A 17,510-nucleotide genomic window follows, 5' to 3' on the forward strand; every position below is an offset into this window, starting at 1 on the left:
CAGAGCTAGAAGCAATGGGGGAAGGGCCTGAGAGGTAGATGTCCCTGAGTGGGAGGGACTGCCTGGGGAGGTGGTGGGCTCCCTCCTGCTGAAGGGCTTTGAGCACAACCAGAAGGCCAGTGCCAGTGATAACGGGAGGGGATTCCTGCCCAACCATAGGCTGTGCTTGGGGGCCTCTAGGCCTTGTGGACACTGGGCCTCAGTTTCTTCCTGTAGATGGGGCAGAAGCAGATACTGGCAGTCTGGGTCCTGGGGCTGATGGAACAGAAGGGTCTAAGCCCTAACAAGGGTCAATCATATTTAAGCAAAGAATTTGGTGGGTAGGTGGGGGCTCATAATAACAGCAGCAGTGAGCACTTGCATACCATGTATGGTTGGAGCCTCACCACGACCTTGGAAAATAGACCAAATCGTCATCCTCATTTTCCAGAGGTTAAGTAACTTTACCAGGGTCATACGTAATCAGTGCCTGAGGTGGGATTCAAACTCAGGCCTTCTTCACTCCTGCCTAGTCTCTCCACCACACCACCTAACTGGCTTGGCCGTGCCTTCTTCATTCCCTGGGGTGCAAACCCCAGTTGGGGTTGGGGAAAGAAACTAGCAGTGAGCTCTGAGCCTGGGAATAGATCCACCATTGACACCAATGGTGAGAAAGTGTTTTCCAAACAAAGGCCCATTCAGCGCCCTTCCCATCAGGGGCTTTCTCTTCTGGTGAATGGATTGTCCTCTTATTAAGTGGAGGGCACTTTCAGGAGAGTAGGCAAAAGCTCCTCGGGCCACTGCCCCTACCGCTGCCTCCTCTGCCCCTGGTACTTTGTTTGATTGGACTTTTCTTCTTCTGTGGGTCATGGTCGCTGGGTCCTCCGGGCAGGACCAGCAGCCCACAGGGGCTGCTCGGTCAGTGCCAAGAAAGGCTTGGGCGCCTTCCTCATGAACGCTAAAGAGCACCTTCACAAGCCTGTCAGGGGAGTGGGGACCTTGGGGGCCACAGTGCTTGATGGTCTATTTTGTTTTAGGGGGGCTTCTGCTGAGTGAGGAAGGGAGAGGAGGGAGCCTGGACATGATTCCCAGGAGGACCACAGCTGATACAGCAGGGAGCCAGAGGCAGAAATCCGAACTTGGGCACAGAGCCTATTGGGAGTGTTAGAGGCCTTTCATTTATCAAGGAAAGCCAATATCTGCCCACGTGCCTGCCCTCCTACCTGCCCCCCGCCTGCCCTCCTACCTACTCCCCACCTGCCCACCTACTTGAGCCACTCAGTAAAACTAGATGCAGCCCTCTTTTGGCCTGAGAGCACCAGTGGGCCTTTCTGCTGAGCCCCCACCCTCTCTCTTTTTGTCCTCCCCCTTGTCCTGGTGAACCCTGTGGTTAGTACAGATATATGGTGCCCAGACAACAGAGGGTTTCATTCCACGATGCCAACCAGGCTTCAGGTCTTCCCATCACCTCTCACCTGGACAATTGTGACGGATCCGAATTGGTGTCCTTTGCCTGCCCCCTATGCAGCTGCCAAAGTAATTTCCCTAAGGCTAAGGCTGGCTTACCCCCTAGGCCCCAATGGCCCCCCAGCAGTCACACCCGGGAGCATTTCAAGCTTCTCTTCATCTCCTTCCCCTGCTGCCTCATCTACCATCTCTGTGCCTTTGCATTGGCTGTTCCCCAGCTATCACCTTGGGCCATGCTTACTTTGCCCCAAAGCACTTTGAAATGCCACTTTCTGCATTATTTCGGTGAGCTGACAGATGGAAGGCACTCTGCGACCCCTCAAATGCTCTGTAAACGTTGGCTGCTGTTACTGGTTTTGTAAGAAGCTTTCCCTCCCTTCCCTCGCCTCCAGTCACTAGGTTCTTTTGTACATGCTTCCCTCTGGCTTTGTCTTTTCCCCTGATGGAGCGTCTGCTCCTAGAGGGCAAGGCCTGTGGTAGTGTTGCCTTTATCTCGGATGGGGTCTGACAATTAGTCAATAATTCTGGCACACAGCAGGCGCTTAATGAATGCCTTTTGCGTGAATAACTGGTAAGGACCTGGCCAGTCTTCCATCTGGGAGCCTCTGATGCTTTTGAATAAAGGGGTGTCCTTCCCTGGAGGGGCTCTACGCCCTTCTGCCTTGGAGGAAAATGGCATGGTACCCACCCATTTGGACAGCTTTCATTCATTTCAACAATTCAGAGAGGATTGATTCAGCCCCAACTATGGTCCTGGGCAAGAGGCCGGGCCTGCCAAGACCAAAAGGACTATTTCCTTGCCTTCTGGGAGCCTAGACACTCCTGGGGGCAAGCAGCCAGCTCTCCTAAACGTTCCCAGTTCCTTCAAGCAATCTAGGACGTGGACCCTGAGTTCATGACCCTGATGGGACCCTCCCCTGGGCACTTCACAATGCCCTTGATGAATTGCGAGGCCTGGAATTGAACACAATCCTCCAGGCCAGGATCTCTCTTTTGAAGTTGGCTGCTTGAGGTGTGTGTGCCTGCCCTCAGTGTGGTCTGGTGTGAGGAGAGACCTAAAATATCAGGGAGGGAGTAACAAAAAGAAGGAGCTCCCACTGGTAGAGGGAAGGCTGGCAGATGGTCCAGGTGTGGCCTGCTGGGTGATGCCAACATGGGGGATGTTGGGTGACACAGAGGATTTCAGATGGGCCCAGGCTAAGAACAGCTGTAACCTGGGCTAGCCGAGCCAATTGCTTCCCTTGGTGAGATCACAGACCTGCAATGTTCTTGGCTTCTCCCTCCATGACTTGCCGACTATTACAAGCCCCAACTCCTCTTCGTGGGAGCTGTTTGCTGGCCCCATCTCCTGACCATGTACTAGTACAGATGACTTTTTGGACCCCAGTGTAGGACTTGACATTTATGGCCTTCATGTCTCTTTCAGCCTCTTCATGTTGGTCCATTGTTCTAGGCTGTTAAGATATTTGGGGATCCTTGTTCTGCCATCTAGCGAGTTAGCATTTCCTCCTGGGCTGTGTCATCCATAAATTGGATAAACAAGCTGTCTGTGGCTTCCGTAAATGCCTAAAAATAAATAAAAAAAATAAAAATAAAATAAAGTTGCTGCTGAGCACAGGGTGAGGACGAGGCCAGATAGATGCCGTAGGTACGGGACTGGAGAGCAGCCTCCCAGTGGGATGCATCCCTCTCATCTAGGCCATAGCTCTTCATCTGACCTGGAAACGTCTCCAGCTGCCTCAGTAGATTCATTGGGGATATAGGTGGGAAGAGCAGCCTGGCTCCCTTCCTAAGAACTCTTACTTCTAGGTTTGGCAGGAAGGAAGTCACGGTAAGTGAAACTGCCTCAGTAACTTCACGTCATTAAAGTCAAGTCAAGTCAAGCTCATTGCTGGCGACCTAGCCCAGCCCCTCACTTTCTAGGGGAAGAAGCTGGGGTCCAGGGAGGGAGAGGAGACGTGAGTCGAATCCTACAGCAAGGGCCAGAGCCAAGGCCTGACCCCAGGAAGCAAAGCTGCAGAGGAGGAAACTGAGGCCGGGGAGGTGGCATGTCTTGCCTGAGCTCACACAGCTAGTTAGTGGCAGAGGCAGGATCTAAAGCCACGTGTGTTTGCTTGTTGTTGGCCTTTCTGGGCACACTTGGGCCTCAGTCCGCTGGGTGGTGGTGAGGCCCCTGTGAAGGAGGCAGCGTAAGTGGGAGCTGCTTCCTCCATCTTGGGAAGTTACTGCTCTTCCCATTTTACAGATGGACCACCTGAGGCCCAGCCAGCAAGTGGCAAAGACTTGACGCCAAGAGCCCAGGGCCCGAGCCCTTCCCCTTGACTCCTTCCAAGCCTCGTCTTGGGCTAGGCTGAGGAGCAGCACCAGGAGCTGGAGGCTAGAGGCTCATCTTTGGGGAGAAGATGGGCAGAAGGGCTGGGGCGAGGGAAGCGTGCCCTCCAACGGCCACCGTTAACAAATGAGATCATGTTTGTAAGGTGCTTGCTCTCTTTCCCTTGCATGCCCCCATGGGGCAGGGCATGCAGGCTAATGACTCAATTAACAGAAGGGTCGTGGGGGAGCTCGGATTCCAGAGTGGCCTAGTTGACAACAGGGCATTCTGGGAAGTGGCAAAATGAGTCAGGGATGGAGGCCCTCACCCTTGAGCTTTGAACCAAGAACAAGAACGTGGGTGGGGTGGGGGCGGCTGTGGGGAAGGCCCAGGAGCTTTCCAGAATTCAGTGTGCCTCAGTGTATGTGGCAGGCCTGTTGAGTACTGGGGAAATGGCAGGCAGAAAGCTCCTAGTCTACTGGAGGTGAGGTTCTTGGCAGAAGGGAACCAAGGTTTGTAGGAAGGAGTAACAGCTGTCTGCCAGAACTTGGAGGCAGGACAGAAGGAAGGCAGGAAGGCCTGACATTTCCTAACTCTGTGACCCTGGGCAAGTCACTTTAACCACTGTCTGCCTCAGTTTCCCTCTCTGTAAAAATAGGGATAATTCCATCACCTGCCTCTCAGGGGTATTGTGAGGGACCAAATGAGGTGACTTGTGGAAATCCTGTCTGCAGCTGTCATCCACCATCACTTTGATTGTGAGACAGGCTCAGGTGGGCATATCCTTGGAGGAGGCCCTATTCTAAAAGGAGGTGTTTGGGGCGGAGGAATGCTCTCCCTTCTCACCTTCAAAGCTCAGTTTACTGGAGGCCTCCCCTGTTGTTCCACCTCCCACCCTCCACTAAATACAAGCTTGTATTTTAGATGACAGGGAAGGGACCCAAAAAGGTCACGACAGAACAGAGAACAGACAAATCTAATAAAATGAAACCTAGTAAGGATGAACAGAAAGGCCTGTACTTAGGTTGGGGAAAAACACTCTTCCCAAGTACAGGCTAGGAGTTCCTGAGGAAAGATCGGGAGCGCTAGCTGACTGAGAGCACCCTCGTGGCCACCAGTGAGATGTGGCTGCCCAAATGAGCAGGCCTGAAGCATGCTGAATGGGAAGGCAACAGGCCTACAATCCTCTGCCCGCTGAAACCTCAGACCCCGGTTGGGGGCCTGTGGTCAAGCCTGAGTAGTAGATATGAGGAAGGACCTTGGCATCTTAGAGTGGGTCCAAGGGAGGGGGAGTAGCCTGGAGGTGGGAGGGCCTGAGAGGTTCAGCCTGGACAAGAGAAGGTTTAGTTCTCACCAAGCACTTGGAAGGTTGGCGTGTAGAAGACAGCTTTGACCCCAGTGGGAAGACCCAGAAACAGTGGAGGGGAGGGAGGGCATTGACCAGGAGGCCTTGGGCGGCAATGCCCTGACCCTTGCAGGTGCTGTTCAGACATACTTCAGGTAGGGCCTGGACTCAGGGCACAGCATTGCTGCTCAGGGAGCCATTGGAAGGCTGAGGCCCCGGGTGACAAGAGGCCAACCAGTTCTTGGCCCAGGGTTCCTACGGTCTTTGGGAACTGGCTGTGTTCAAGGGCAGGGCAGTTGGTGGGAGGGGTTCAGAGAAAGAGGGAAAACGGGATGCCTGGTCCTGGCCCCCAGAGCTTGGATTTTAAAAAATAGCCTTGGCCTCCATGGTGATTATTGAATGGCTGTTTGGCTGGTGCGTTAATTGAACCACCAGAATTTCCTGCCACTAGGCAATGCTTAGCCCACAAGCTAAGGTTGAAAAGCAGGCTGGTGAACACTTTAGCAACTGCTGAGAAGATGGCCTTTGAAAGCCCGAAGGGGCACTCGGCACAACTGGCCCAGCCTGGATGGGGTCATGAGGGTCCCAGAATTAGGGCTGGCAAGGACCTCCAGAAATCATCTGCTCTGACCCCCACATTTTCTAGGTCAAGCAACTGAGGCCCTGAGAAGTAGCATGACTTCTGGGAGACCTGAATTCAAATCCAGCTCCAGGCACTTAACCCCATCTGCCTCAGTTTCCTTACCTGTGAAATGGGGATGATGATTCCATTCAGCTCCCAAAGTTGTGCCATGTAAAGGCCAGCTGTTATCATTATTTCCCATATCTCCTTGCCAGGATTTGAACCAAATCTCCTTTGGACTCTTTCCCCCATATCCCACCATCTCTTACATACGTGACCATGCACATGTAGACGCGAGCTCTGCCTACCGCCAAGCTTGTACCCCCGTGAGTGGAGCACACAAGAATCTTTCTGGAGGGGTAACACAGGGTTGTGGAACAAACGAGGGGTGGGGCTTTGGGGTCAGTTCTGTCACTCTGTGGGAATCTGCTTCTGGTGGTGTGGAAATCAATAATCCAGCTGGCCTCTGCTGTTTTCCAGGGAGCGGTCTCATTACAAGATTGGCTGCCCACATGCTTGCTTTGAGAACCCTGGGCGTGAGTGGTCAGCATGCTACCGAGTGGCCTCCTCCCTTGACCTTTTGTGTGACTATGATCACTCAGTGGGGACCCTGATGGGCAGTGCTGTCTATGAGCAGGGCAGCCTGGTGCCACCGTTGCCCCGTCCGCTTCGGGGTCGGGCCTTCTCAGAGAGTCACATCAACTTGGACTCCCCAAGCACCCGGGCTAGAGAGAGAAGAGAGCTCCTGACCAAAGTGGATGAGACCCGGCCAGATCCTCTGGGAGCAAGAAAGAAGGCCCCACCTCCCCCACGGCCCCCACCTCCCAACTGGGCGAAATATAGAGGCCACCGGCTAGCTCAGCACTCCCAGTATGCCATCTTGGAGACCTCGGTTGGCCGGCAGTCTGACACAGCCTTGGAGCAGCCTCGCCCCCAGGGGGCCCACGTGGAGGTGGTGAGGAAGAGATCCCAGAGCCTCCCTCCAGAGCCACTGCCCAGAGACTTCCCTCCACAATCTGCAGGTGACCGGCCTGGGCCGGAGCAGCCTGGCCCTCAGTACTACCACCCTGGTGGGGTATGGAGAATGCCAGAGCAGTTGGGCCTCAAGCCCGACCCCGCAACCTCAGCCAGGCAAGTCTTTCTAGAAGGCACAGGGGTCCCCAGGGCTGCCATACCCAATCCACAGAGACTGCCCTAGGCTGGCCTGTACCTTGAGCTGGGTGACTTCCCCCTAACCTAGTTTGGGTGGCCTGCATCCTCTCTTCGCTTACTCTTGAGCAGGCTGTGGGCCTCTTCTCATCTTCCTTCTTCCCTCAGAAATGAGAAGCACAGGCAGTGAAGGCATCTGACAGTAGCCAGGTACATAGGCTCTTTCTGGAAAGGGATGTAACAGGCTGCATCCCAAGGCTTCTCACAGCCTCTAATGCCTCTCATCCTCTCGCATGACTTTGAACAGTTGGACACCATGCACGCCAGCTTCCTTTCTCCTCTCTCTCCTCCCTCTTCATTCAGGCATCATCTTTGCAAGGCCTCTGTCCACGGTGCTGTACAGTGCTGCCCACCCTACTGGCCCCCAGATAGGCCCTGGAATGGCCAGCTCTCTCAGGTTCACTCTCGGAAGCCCTCCTGGCCTTTGTGTGCCCATTAATGCTGTGGAGAAGTTCTTGCCTGCTACGGTCATAGGCACTTTTAAAGCCCTCTTTGGACATGCCCGAGGCTCTGAGAGAGAGGTTCGCATGGACAGTAAGTGGCTGAGCAGGGAGCTGACCCGAGGCCCCTTGCCGCCAAGCCAGGTGCGCTTCCCCCTGCACCAAGTCTATTGCTTCAATTCAAATTCCAAGGCCTTTTATTGACAATCAGCTGGTTCCTGGGATTGATCAGGCCAATTTAGTGGGAGGAGCCATTGCCCCATATGGGGCTTCCCAGCCTGGGTTGAATCCCGTTTTCTCCCTGAACCCCATCTCGCTACTCCTAGCTGGTCCCGTACCACCTATGCTCTTAGCTTGCATTTCTCCTGCTTGTTTGCAGCAGTCTGGGATGAGGGTAGGGTCCTCATTATTCCCCTGGCCCCTGAGCAAGCAGCTGAAACTTTCCCCCAGGGTCAGGGGCAGTGGTGTCGAGGGCACATGTTTGTAGCAGGATGCATCTCCGACTTTGATCCCGGGTCCCAGCTAGCACCAGAAGGAAGTCTTGGCCAAAGCATCGGCCAGCCTAGAGCACTGCTTTATCTCGTCCATGTCCAAGTCCCTGAGTTTACAGAGAAGGAAGCTGAGGCAGGCCCAAGAGGGAGGGGACTTCGAATCATAGACCATCCGAGCTGGAAGGGACCGAAGAGATCTCATCCCACTGACTTATTTTCCAGAAGAGGCCCATGAAGGGGCATGCTTATAGACCAAGGCTGAGCTTTGAGTTTATAGACCAAGGCCAAGCTTTGAGGCTCAGCTCTGCTAATGCCCCATCCACTTCTCTTGAGCCTATCCCATTTCTCCAGAGAGCTCTTACCCAGCATCCAAGGCAGTAGAGGCCTTTAGGAATCACTGGCATTCTCTGGCCCCCTACCCCCACCCCCTGCCAATTTCCCCACCAAGCCCTTTTCCTGCTTCATGCCCCATAGGAACTGAAGAGGCCTTTTCTTTCTGGGCCCAGGAAATGGGCGTTGTATTACAAAATCCCTTCCAGCCCTGACATTCCATGTTCTGAGGTCCCTTCCAACTCTGACATTCTCTGATCTGTGTTCTAAGATCCCTACCGATTCAGAATTCTGTGTTCTGAAATCTCTCCTAACTCTGATGTTCCATGTTCTAAGGTCTCTTCTAGTTCTGATGTTTTATGTTCTAAAGCCCCTTCTAGCTGTAACATTCAGCATTCTAAGACCTCTTCAGATCTGATATCCACGTTCTAAAGCCCCTTCTAGTTCTGGATGTTCCAAAGTCCCCTCTAGTGCTAATATTGTGTGTTCTAAGGTCATTTCCAACTCTGATGTTCTTTGGTCTAAGTTCTAAGGTCCTTTCCACTTCCGACATTTCATATTCTAAGGCCCCTTCTAGTTCTGACATTTCCTATTCCAAAGTCCTTGGAATGTTCAAAAGTCCCTTCCAGTTTTGACATCCCATGTTCTAAGGTCTTTTCCAGTTCTGACATTCAGTGTTCTAGGATCCCTTCCAGTTCTGACATTCTGTGTTCCAGGGTCCCTTCCAGCTCTGACATTTTGCGGTCTTTTCCAGTTCTGCCCTTCCATCCCTTCCAGCTCTGACATTCTGGTAGTCTAAGTGGGAACTTCCTGGTTAGTCCATGGAGGCAATGATTTGCTCCCCAATCCTGAGAGCTCATGGTCTTGTCTTTTCCTCCTCTCTCTTCTCCTCTAAAGAGCTGAAGCTTTGGTAGAAGAACATCCCAAAGCCAAAGACACCTGGAGCCAGGGCCGTTCACCTTCTGAGGAGCAGTACCGCCTAGTGAATTGGAGCCCAGAGCAGCAACGGCTCAGCCCTGCTGGCCTTGGTGAGTCATTGGTGATGGGGGATGCCGGGAGATCTGGAGGACAAGCACTCACTCCCCACTTTGTTCTGCAGCCACAGAAGAATCTGGGTCTTTACAGGACGCCACAGAGGTTGAGACCTGCCGCTTGGTCTCAACACGGAGGTCAGCCTCGGCCCGCATCAACTCGGAGGAGCTAATGAGAGACGTGGCAGATAGGGATCGGTCACTGGCTGGCATTCTGAACTCAGCCTCCAACATGGTGACAGCTGCAGAGGTCATGGGCGACCTCTTCCCCACCGATGATCTGCCTTGGAAAAAACATGTCCGCCAGGATTGGCATTTGGTCAGAAGAAGACAGGAAGTAGCCAAGGAAAGGTAGGGCCATGGTTCTAAGCAGGCAGACTTGGGGGAGGGGTGGATGGTGATGGGAATGACCCTGTGACTGGCAAGTCTTCTGTTTCTCCCCAATCCAACCCAGTAGCATATATTAAAGTGCCTACTATGTGTCAGATGCTGGGGACAAAGAGACACAATGGAAAACAGTACTTCCCCTCAAAGAACTGGCGGGGAAGGATGAGGGGCAGATAGATGTGTGTGTGGGGTGTGTGTGTGTGTATATGTGTGTGTGTGTGTGTGTGTGTGTGTGTGTGTGTGTGTGATAAGAAGGAAGGTAGCTAAGGGGATGAGGAAAAGGAGGACTTCTTGTAGGTGGTGGCATGTGAGCTGAAGGAAGCTACAAGTGGGAAAGGGAAGCATTCCTGGCAGGCCCAGAGTTGGGAGATAGTGGAATGCCACTTTGGGGGAATAGTGAATGTGTCTTTCTGGCTGGTGTGGACAGCGTGTAAAGGGGTCGTTTGCAGGAAGCCTGGAAAAGCAGATTGTAGAGGGCTCAGGAGCTGACATTTTCTCCTCGAGGTCACTGGGAGGCATCGAAAGTCCTTGAGCAGAACCATGTGCTGTTGGAAGCTCACTGTGACAGCTGTGGGAAGGCTGGATTGTAGTGCAGAAAGCAGGAGCAGGAAGGCCCGTGAGGAGAGCCAAGGGCCTGGCTTAAGCTAGTAGCTGTGGGAGTGGGAGGAGGGGCTGCTGCCTGCAGGGTCAAGGGCAGGTCAGGGTCATCCCTGGGTATGCTGGAGACTTGTCTTGGCGGAAGCTTGTTGGGTTTTCTCCTAGACACAGTAGACAAAGCCTCACCTTGGAAACCTTCTGTGATTCTTGAAAGTGCAAGGCTCATGTTGACCCCAGATCATCCTGCTCTGCCGAGGATGGCCGAGGGGTGACCCCTGGCACTTGCTTGGGTGGGGAGCAGAGGGGAGGCTGCCTTCATTTCTGATTTATATTCCCTCAGCCTTTGGCTTCTAAATGACTTCCTGTTAACATGCCTCTAGCATGGTGTGAATAGGGTGGGGGGAATAGGGTGGGAAGAGCCCTGTAGAGTTCTGCCAGTTGGTAGCTCCTGGCTGCCCCTTGCCTCAGATCCTGGGAGGCAGCCCCCTCCAGCTCAGCTCTGGTTCTGTGCTTCCCCAGACAGGAATTCCAACCCATCTCCCCACCACCACCATCTGGCAGCCTCAGCAGCCCCACCAGCCCCACCAGCCCCACCTGTCCTACCTCCTACTCGGCCTACTATAACACCTCAGCAGGCAAGGCGGAATTGTTGAACAAGATGAAGGAGCTGTCCCAGTTGGCCAAAGATTCCCTGGGAGAGGCTGAAGTGGACCATGAGCTGGCTCAAAAGAAGGTAGGGGGAGGGCTTGGGAAGGGGGCAGCCTCCGTGGGCCTCTGGGCATCCCTCCAGTGCCACCAAAGCTAGCCCCAGTAGGTCAGAGAGTCACATTGCTCACTGACAAGTGACCCGCATTGCACCCTTCTATATGGGCCACTAGGTGACTACCTCCCTTGCCTATTTTCCATTCTCAGCTAGGCCCAGCCTCCTGTGCTTTACTTCTATGGCCAGGGCCCCCAGGGCCTGGACTGGTCCTTAATGAGCTCCCCCTTGACCCGGCCTTGCCAGTCAGCCCCTGCCCAAGACCGGTCCGAATTGATGGGCAGTGAGGAGGCCAGGGAGGCAAAGCCATTACTCAAGTTAAGTGGTCATTTGCCAGGCTGATTGGGTGCCTTGAGAACAGGTACGGGGTGGGGGGTGGGTTGTTCTCTCTCCATAAGCGCAACAACCCCCCCCTCCCATTTTCCCTCTAAACATGATCAGCTTTTTTCAATCTGATTCCTGGAATCCCTTCACCCTCTGTCCCGACGATTTCATAAGCAAATAGTGTTGCCATGGCAACATTGCCAGGCTACTCTCCTGTCTCTTGCTATCTAGACCTCCCCGAAAGTGTACATGGGCCCCTGGTCCTCTTTGAGGCAGAGGCATGGGGCAGTGTGAGAAGGAGGTACTCCTACCCTCCCCCCCAGCTCCTCAAAGAGCAGGCCAGCAGCTGTGACCTCAGGCCCCTGGTGCCTCTGGCCCCCTGCCTCCTCACGGGTTTCCTGGAGCTGCTTGCAGACATGGGCTATCTCTGTCTGCTCCTCACTTACTCAGGCCATGAGCTCTGCAGGAGCAAATTTAATAAAGGAGGAGAAAGAGGATGGGAGATAACAAAACCCAGAGCCAGAGATGCAACTGTCAGGGAGAGTGGGGGGTCCAGGAAGACGGGACGGCCTCATTGTAAATGCCCTAAGAAGGCTGGACTTCCAAGGCCAGAGTCCTGGCTATGGTGTTCCCAGGCCCACTTCTACATTTGGAGGCCCAGCTCATGCTTACCAGATCTCCCATATGGCAAGAAGGTAGGCCAGCCCTGGAGGCCTCTGGGAAACCTCTTTCAAGCGTCTCCCTTTCAAGCCATTATCCAAACATGGAGCAAAACTAAGGGCTTAGCATCTTGTCCTGGTCAGACCTAGGGTCACTAGCCTCTCTCCTCCCCTCACCCGCCCTGCCCAGGATTTCCAGGTGCTTCTAGGCCAGGCAACGAGAAACCTGCAGCTTCATGAAAGGACACACTTCCAACCTCCACAGCAGGCAAGTTGGGGCCCAGTGACAAGAAGCAGCTAGGGAAGCTTTCCTAGCTCTTCTCAGGGGCCCACAAAGCACAAGGAAGTGCTTTTAGTTTGGAAGGCCCTGGTTCCAGAGCTAGGAAGTGGCCACCCCAGGAGGATAGAAAGTTTGACAGAGCCAGGCCTAGCTGTACCTGATCAAAAATCCCATCCTGCGTTGTCTGAAGAACCTGCTGCTCAGTCCCTGTGTGACCTTGAACATGTCCTTTCCCTAATCTGGGCCTCAGTTTTCTCCTCTGTAAAATGAGAAGGTTGGAATAGGTAAGCTTTGAGGGCCCTTTCAGCTTTGGGTGTATGATAAGCCTAGGCTCCTCTGCCTGATGACAGACAGAAGTTTGGACTTGCACACCTTCAGTGAAGGGAACCTCACTACCTCCTGAGGCAAGGTATTCCACCTTGGGAGAGTCCACAGCTCCTGCCCAGAAAATGAGCCTTCACTGTCCCTCCTTGACAGCTCTGGGCCACCTTTTCCTGACCTCCCCAGCAGTTCTTCCCACTGGGGCTGTACCTGGGTCTGCCCTCTTCAGACCTTCATCCCAGGCCTCTCTTCTCCAGGCTCCACCAGCCCACTTTTCCAAGGCCAGTTTGCAGCTCCTCACTGGGTGCTAACCGCACTGCCCTTTCTCATCCCTGCTTCATCCCTCCTTTCCGCCAGCTGCAGCTCATTGCCAGCATCAGCAAGAAGCTGTCCGTGCTGCAGGAGGCCCAGCAGGGGCTGCTGGAGGACATCAGTGCCAATGTCGCCCTGGGGGAGGAGGTCGAGGCCGTGCTGAAGGCCGTCTGCAAAACCAACGAGTTTGACAAGTTTCGGCTGTTTATCGGTGACCTGGACAAGGTGGTTAACCTGCTGCTGTCCCTTTCTGGGAGGCTGGCCAGGGTGGAGAACGCCCTTAACAGCCTGGACCCTGAATCCACTCAGGAGAAGGTAGGGAGCAGAGTGGGGGGTGGAGATGCCTGTTGCTACCTGGGCAGCGACTGTGGGCCTTTCTCAGGCCTGGGGAGGCACGGCCAGGTGGGTGCAGGAGGCTGCTGGTACCACACGAACAGCCCACAGATTGCCAGGTTAAGTCCTGTCCTCAAAGAGGGGAAGCCTTCTAATCTTAGGAGGAATCCCTAAATTGGAAGGGACCCCGGAGGGCACATGAATTTCCAGTGTCCCTGACAAGTTATCATCCAGCTTCTACTTGAACACTTTGCATGACAGGAAACTCACTCTCTACCTTGTGAGGATCCTGCCCTGATTGGCCTAGAAGTTCCATCATACACAGAGCTAAAACCAGCTCTTTCCTCTGTCCCACCTCCTTCCCCCATTGCTCCTGGTTTGGGCTTCTGAGCCCAATGAGAGCCAGGCTTGTCCTTTCCCTTCCAAGATTTGAAGACAGTGACCCCTCCCTTTCCCTCTCTAGGCCTCAGTGGTCACTCCCAGCTCAGCATCTGTGCTCCCATGAGCCCTTGGACTATGGTCCCTTTTAAGTCTTCTCATCTCCAGTTGCCTGGCACTGTTCTGGCACCATTTTGAAATGCGAAAGACAAACTGAGTGGTTGGAGACTAGGCCGTGACCTTTGGGGGGAGAGAGGATAGTTACCCAGCAAGTCCCAGCTCCTTCCTGCATGAGCGTAATCTTTTACCCTGATGCCCCTTTCCCCCAGCTTGCACTGATGGAGAAGAAGCGACAGCTGACAGAGCAGCTGGAAGATGCCAAGGAGCTGAAAGAGCATGTGGACCGGCGGGAGAAAGCTGTCTACAGCACAGTGTCCCGCTACCTGCTTCAGGAGCAGCTCCAAGATTACCGGCACTTCGTGAAGATGAAGTCGGCTCTCATCATGGAGCAGCGTGAGCTGGAGGAGAAGATCAAGCTTGGGGAGGAGCAGCTCAAGTGTCTCCGGGAGAGCCTCCTGCTGGGTCCCCCAAGATTCCTGAGGCTCGGATTGAGAAGTGGGGGTATGAGGGAGGCTTCCCAGAGAGGTGGCCACAGTCCTGCCCTCCCTCCCTCCATCCACTCGCCTTGTGCTAACTGCCCCAGCCCCAAGAAGTGCCTTCTGTTGCTAAGAACCCAAAGAGACCCCACCCCCCACCCCCTCCCAGCCCCAGAACCTGCTTACAGATACTTTCCCAGGCGGCTTGCCTGTGCCCATGGGCTCCTCTGGCCCAATGCTTCCAGCGGAGCCTGAGGCCGAGCCTGCTGGGTCTGTCTCCGTCTACAGTCCTCTCTGCTTAGCTGGGTATTCGGTCTGCCTGGCCACCATCTGGAGAAACTCAGAGGCAGAGAGGAGTGACTCGTCATTTATCCAAAGAAGTCAAACCAAGCGTAGCTAGAAAGCCAGGGTCAGTCATCAAGTACCACCCGTGTGCATGCACCCAGAATGGCCCCTTCCCACAGCTCCCAGTGGCCCTTGCTGCAGGGATCCGGAGTGTGGCCTTTGTACTCTGCCTGCTCCCTTCTCCACTGGTAGAGAAGCAGCAGGGTAGGCCTGCCCTTGAGGGCCCCACACTGCAGCTGTTGGCTCCTGGGGCTCGTGGGGGCCCAAGCCACCTCCCCAGTTGGGATTGCAGTTGTTCATTTGTCATATGTTCGCGTTCTTTCCATTTTATTTATTTATGCTCTAAAACCTTAATGAAGTGGGCATTTGAAGAGAGGGTCAAAGTTTGCCCCAAGAGAAGGCTTGATGGGCAGCTCCCAAGGCCCCCGATGCTGCCCAGGGGCACTGCCATGCTAATGAGGACAAGCCATCTCCCATACCATGGCCCTGACCCATGAGGCCTGCTGCAAGGTGGGGATTCACATTTCAGGTTGATTTTTCCCCTTAGCTGGCAAACATCTGCACCCACATTTCTGGGTTCCCAGTCTGTCAAGCTGTCTTCTCTCCCTCCTTGTAGCTGATGTGCTGGCCGGCACCTTCCCCCCGACTAGATGCAGAACATTCCTCCACAAAACCCCATGAGGGAAATGAAGGCACCTGGCCTTGTCCAGTTAAAAGTGGTTCCATCTCTAGTCTCGTTTTGGCATGTCATGTTTCAGCAAGACCTGTCTGTGGGACGGCCGCCGGACAAGTGCCAGTCTGAGCTGCTGGCAGCAGTGAGGGGCTCCTCTCTTGGCCTGAGCAGGAGGGCCGGGATCTCTTGGCCGAGGCCATGAGAAGACACAGTCAGCTTATCCTCTGACCACTTGGACCAATGGGGGCTCCCTCCCAAGGTAGCACTTTGCTTTCACATTCAGGCAGAGGCTGGGATCCAGTGGCCACTGGCATGGAGAGAGTTCAGTGGACCACAGATGGGGCACCCGGCAGAAGCTGGCAGCCACTGGCGAGGTTGAAGGATGGTCTCCCAGAGACGGCTTGCTTGGGGGTGAAGGAATTTGCGAGGGTACTCACTGCCCTATTACAAATGCTGCCTTCCTGTTAAATGTCTTTGAGACCAAGGGGAGAAATCCAGCCAACTGGACCCAATATGGGGTTAAGCCCTCCCAAGGTGGCCAGGGCAGCTTCCAGCCAGTCCCGGGACTCTCCATCGTGGAAAACAAAGAGCCCAGAGATGACCCTCCCATTGCTGGGCCATACTCCCAAGCCCAGGCAGCCATATTCTCCCCTAGCCTCCAGGCCTCTTCTGCCATAGCCAGGGCCAGGGGGGGCAGCAGGCTTGCCAAGGGAGGACCAAGGCTTTACTTAACACAAAGTGGAGGCAGGCGGGTGGGTGGGCATGTTAAATGAATGGAAGCACACAGTACATGCAGCAAGACAGGCATCTGGCTTCTTTAATGGGCCCTGGGGATGACTGTAATACTAATAAGCTCTGGCACTTAGGGAGCCCAGGGTCCTCCCAAAGTGGGGAGCTGGCCCTCTCCTAGGTGAGAGGTCAAACCCCAGGCCCTTCCCCCATGACTCCCCAGTGGGCCAGGGGAAGAGGAAGTGTTATCCATGGTGCCCCACCCAGGCCTGTTCCCCCTCCCTCCCCCTGCCACCTGCTGCCCTTCTGGGACAGAGCCAGAGCCCCAAGGGCCATGCCAACTCATTGGGGGCCAGTGCTTGCTGATATGCCCTGGGCACCAGCCCTGGTGTGGGGACTGGATTGCTCAGGAAGGAGACGCATTAAGCCCAGAGGGGGAGAAGCCCCCCTCAGGGAGACCCTTGCAGTAAATACCAAAGGGGAGCTCCAGTGGGGGGGGGCTGGGAGGAAGGAGGGGGACAGTGAGAGAGACACAGTGGGGGAAGGAGACTGGCAGACAGCAGGGCCCCTCCGGCCTAGCCTATCTGCCCAGCAGCCTGAGGCCACCAGAAAGCCCCAGGGAAAGACCCTGGAGGAAGACCCTGGAATCAGTGGGCACTTTACAGCCCCAGGGAGCAAGCCTTCATTACTTTCCTGGTTTTCAGAATCTCATGGTCTGCTTCTGTATCCCAGCCCCCAGCCTTACCTTGTATCCCTGGGCCTAAAGAGAGGAAGGGCCCACTGCATTAAAAGGTGCTAAGAAAAAACTTGTCTTGCGTTTCTCTTGGCAGTGGGGAAGACCCCCCCAGATCTCCTTTAGGAGGACCCCCTTCCCCAAGAGCCCCCTTCTATACCTGGGGCCAGACTGGGGGGGGATGATTGCCATTCTCTGGTACTTTCTGTGGCATCTTCAGTGGTGTCTAGAGCACAAGGACCATCTGAGTTGGATGAGACAGATGTTAAGGTCATCTAGCCCATTCCACCCCCTCCTCGTTTGACAGAGGACTAAGGGACGTGGCTACAGTCATACAGGAAGGCAGCCTCAGAGGCATGATTAGAACCCAGGTCCTATGACTTCTTAGAGTTCAGAGCTCTGCACTGAGTCCAATGCTCTCATGACATGACGGGCCCCTGGTGCACTTTGAGGGATGTTTTCTTGGTGGCCCCCAGAAAGCTGAGACCAAGTTCCCACTCATCGCTGTGAGTTTCCCAATATTACAGAATAAAGTATTAAAAGGGAGAGACCAGGTTAGTTATTGAGTGATTGCCTTGCAAGAAGTTTGTGCATCTCCAGCCAGTCCTGGGTATGAAGTCTCTTTCCCAACAAATCCCCTTGGGCCAGCTTTGCAAAGGAGTCTCTGTCTCTGTCTCTGCCTCTGTGTCTGTGTTTCCCTCTCCTCTCCTCTTGCCCCCAGGTTCCTGCCATTCTCTGGGCTGTTACTTGGACCCCTGATATACAGAGAGCAAAGCAGACGGGGAAGCGTGGAGGCCCAGGGGCCAACGTTGGCCTTTTCAACAGCTGGCCTCAGCCCTGAGATAGCCAGGTGGCTAG

At 54.5% G+C, this 17,510-nt stretch overlaps 1 protein-coding gene across 4 annotated transcripts in view; it reads left to right on the top strand.

Annotated features, from left to right (window-relative positions):
• The window catches only part of SHROOM4 (shroom family member 4), a 129,668-nt gene extending 112,496 nt beyond the window's left edge, over positions 1 to 17,172 (top strand). For 2 of the 4 annotated variants that reach the window (XM_020978926.2, XM_020978927.2), the window contains 6 exons: positions 6,205 to 6,855; positions 9,092 to 9,222; positions 9,294 to 9,576; positions 10,729 to 10,942; positions 12,911 to 13,180; positions 13,906 to 17,172. In XM_020978926.2, coding sequence (XP_020834585.1) covers positions 6,205 to 6,855; positions 9,092 to 9,222; positions 9,294 to 9,576; positions 10,729 to 10,942; positions 12,911 to 13,180; positions 13,906 to 14,427 — 2,071 coding nt within the window. In that variant the 3' untranslated portion in view covers positions 14,428 to 17,172. The remainder of the gene's footprint in view (positions 1 to 6,204; positions 6,856 to 9,091; positions 9,223 to 9,293; positions 9,577 to 10,728; positions 10,943 to 12,910; positions 13,181 to 13,905) is intronic. The other 2 variants (XM_020978932.2, XM_020978934.2) reach the window with 1 other exon arrangement.
• The last annotated feature ends 338 nt before the right edge of the window (positions 17,173 to 17,510 follow it).

The sequence above is a fragment of the Phascolarctos cinereus genome, unplaced genomic scaffold, assembly GCF_003287225.1.
Source record: "Phascolarctos cinereus isolate Bilbo 61053 unplaced genomic scaffold, phaCin_HiC Scaffold_8;HRSCAF=390, whole genome shotgun sequence".
NCBI classification, from domain to species: domain Eukaryota; kingdom Metazoa; phylum Chordata; class Mammalia; order Diprotodontia; family Phascolarctidae; genus Phascolarctos; species Phascolarctos cinereus.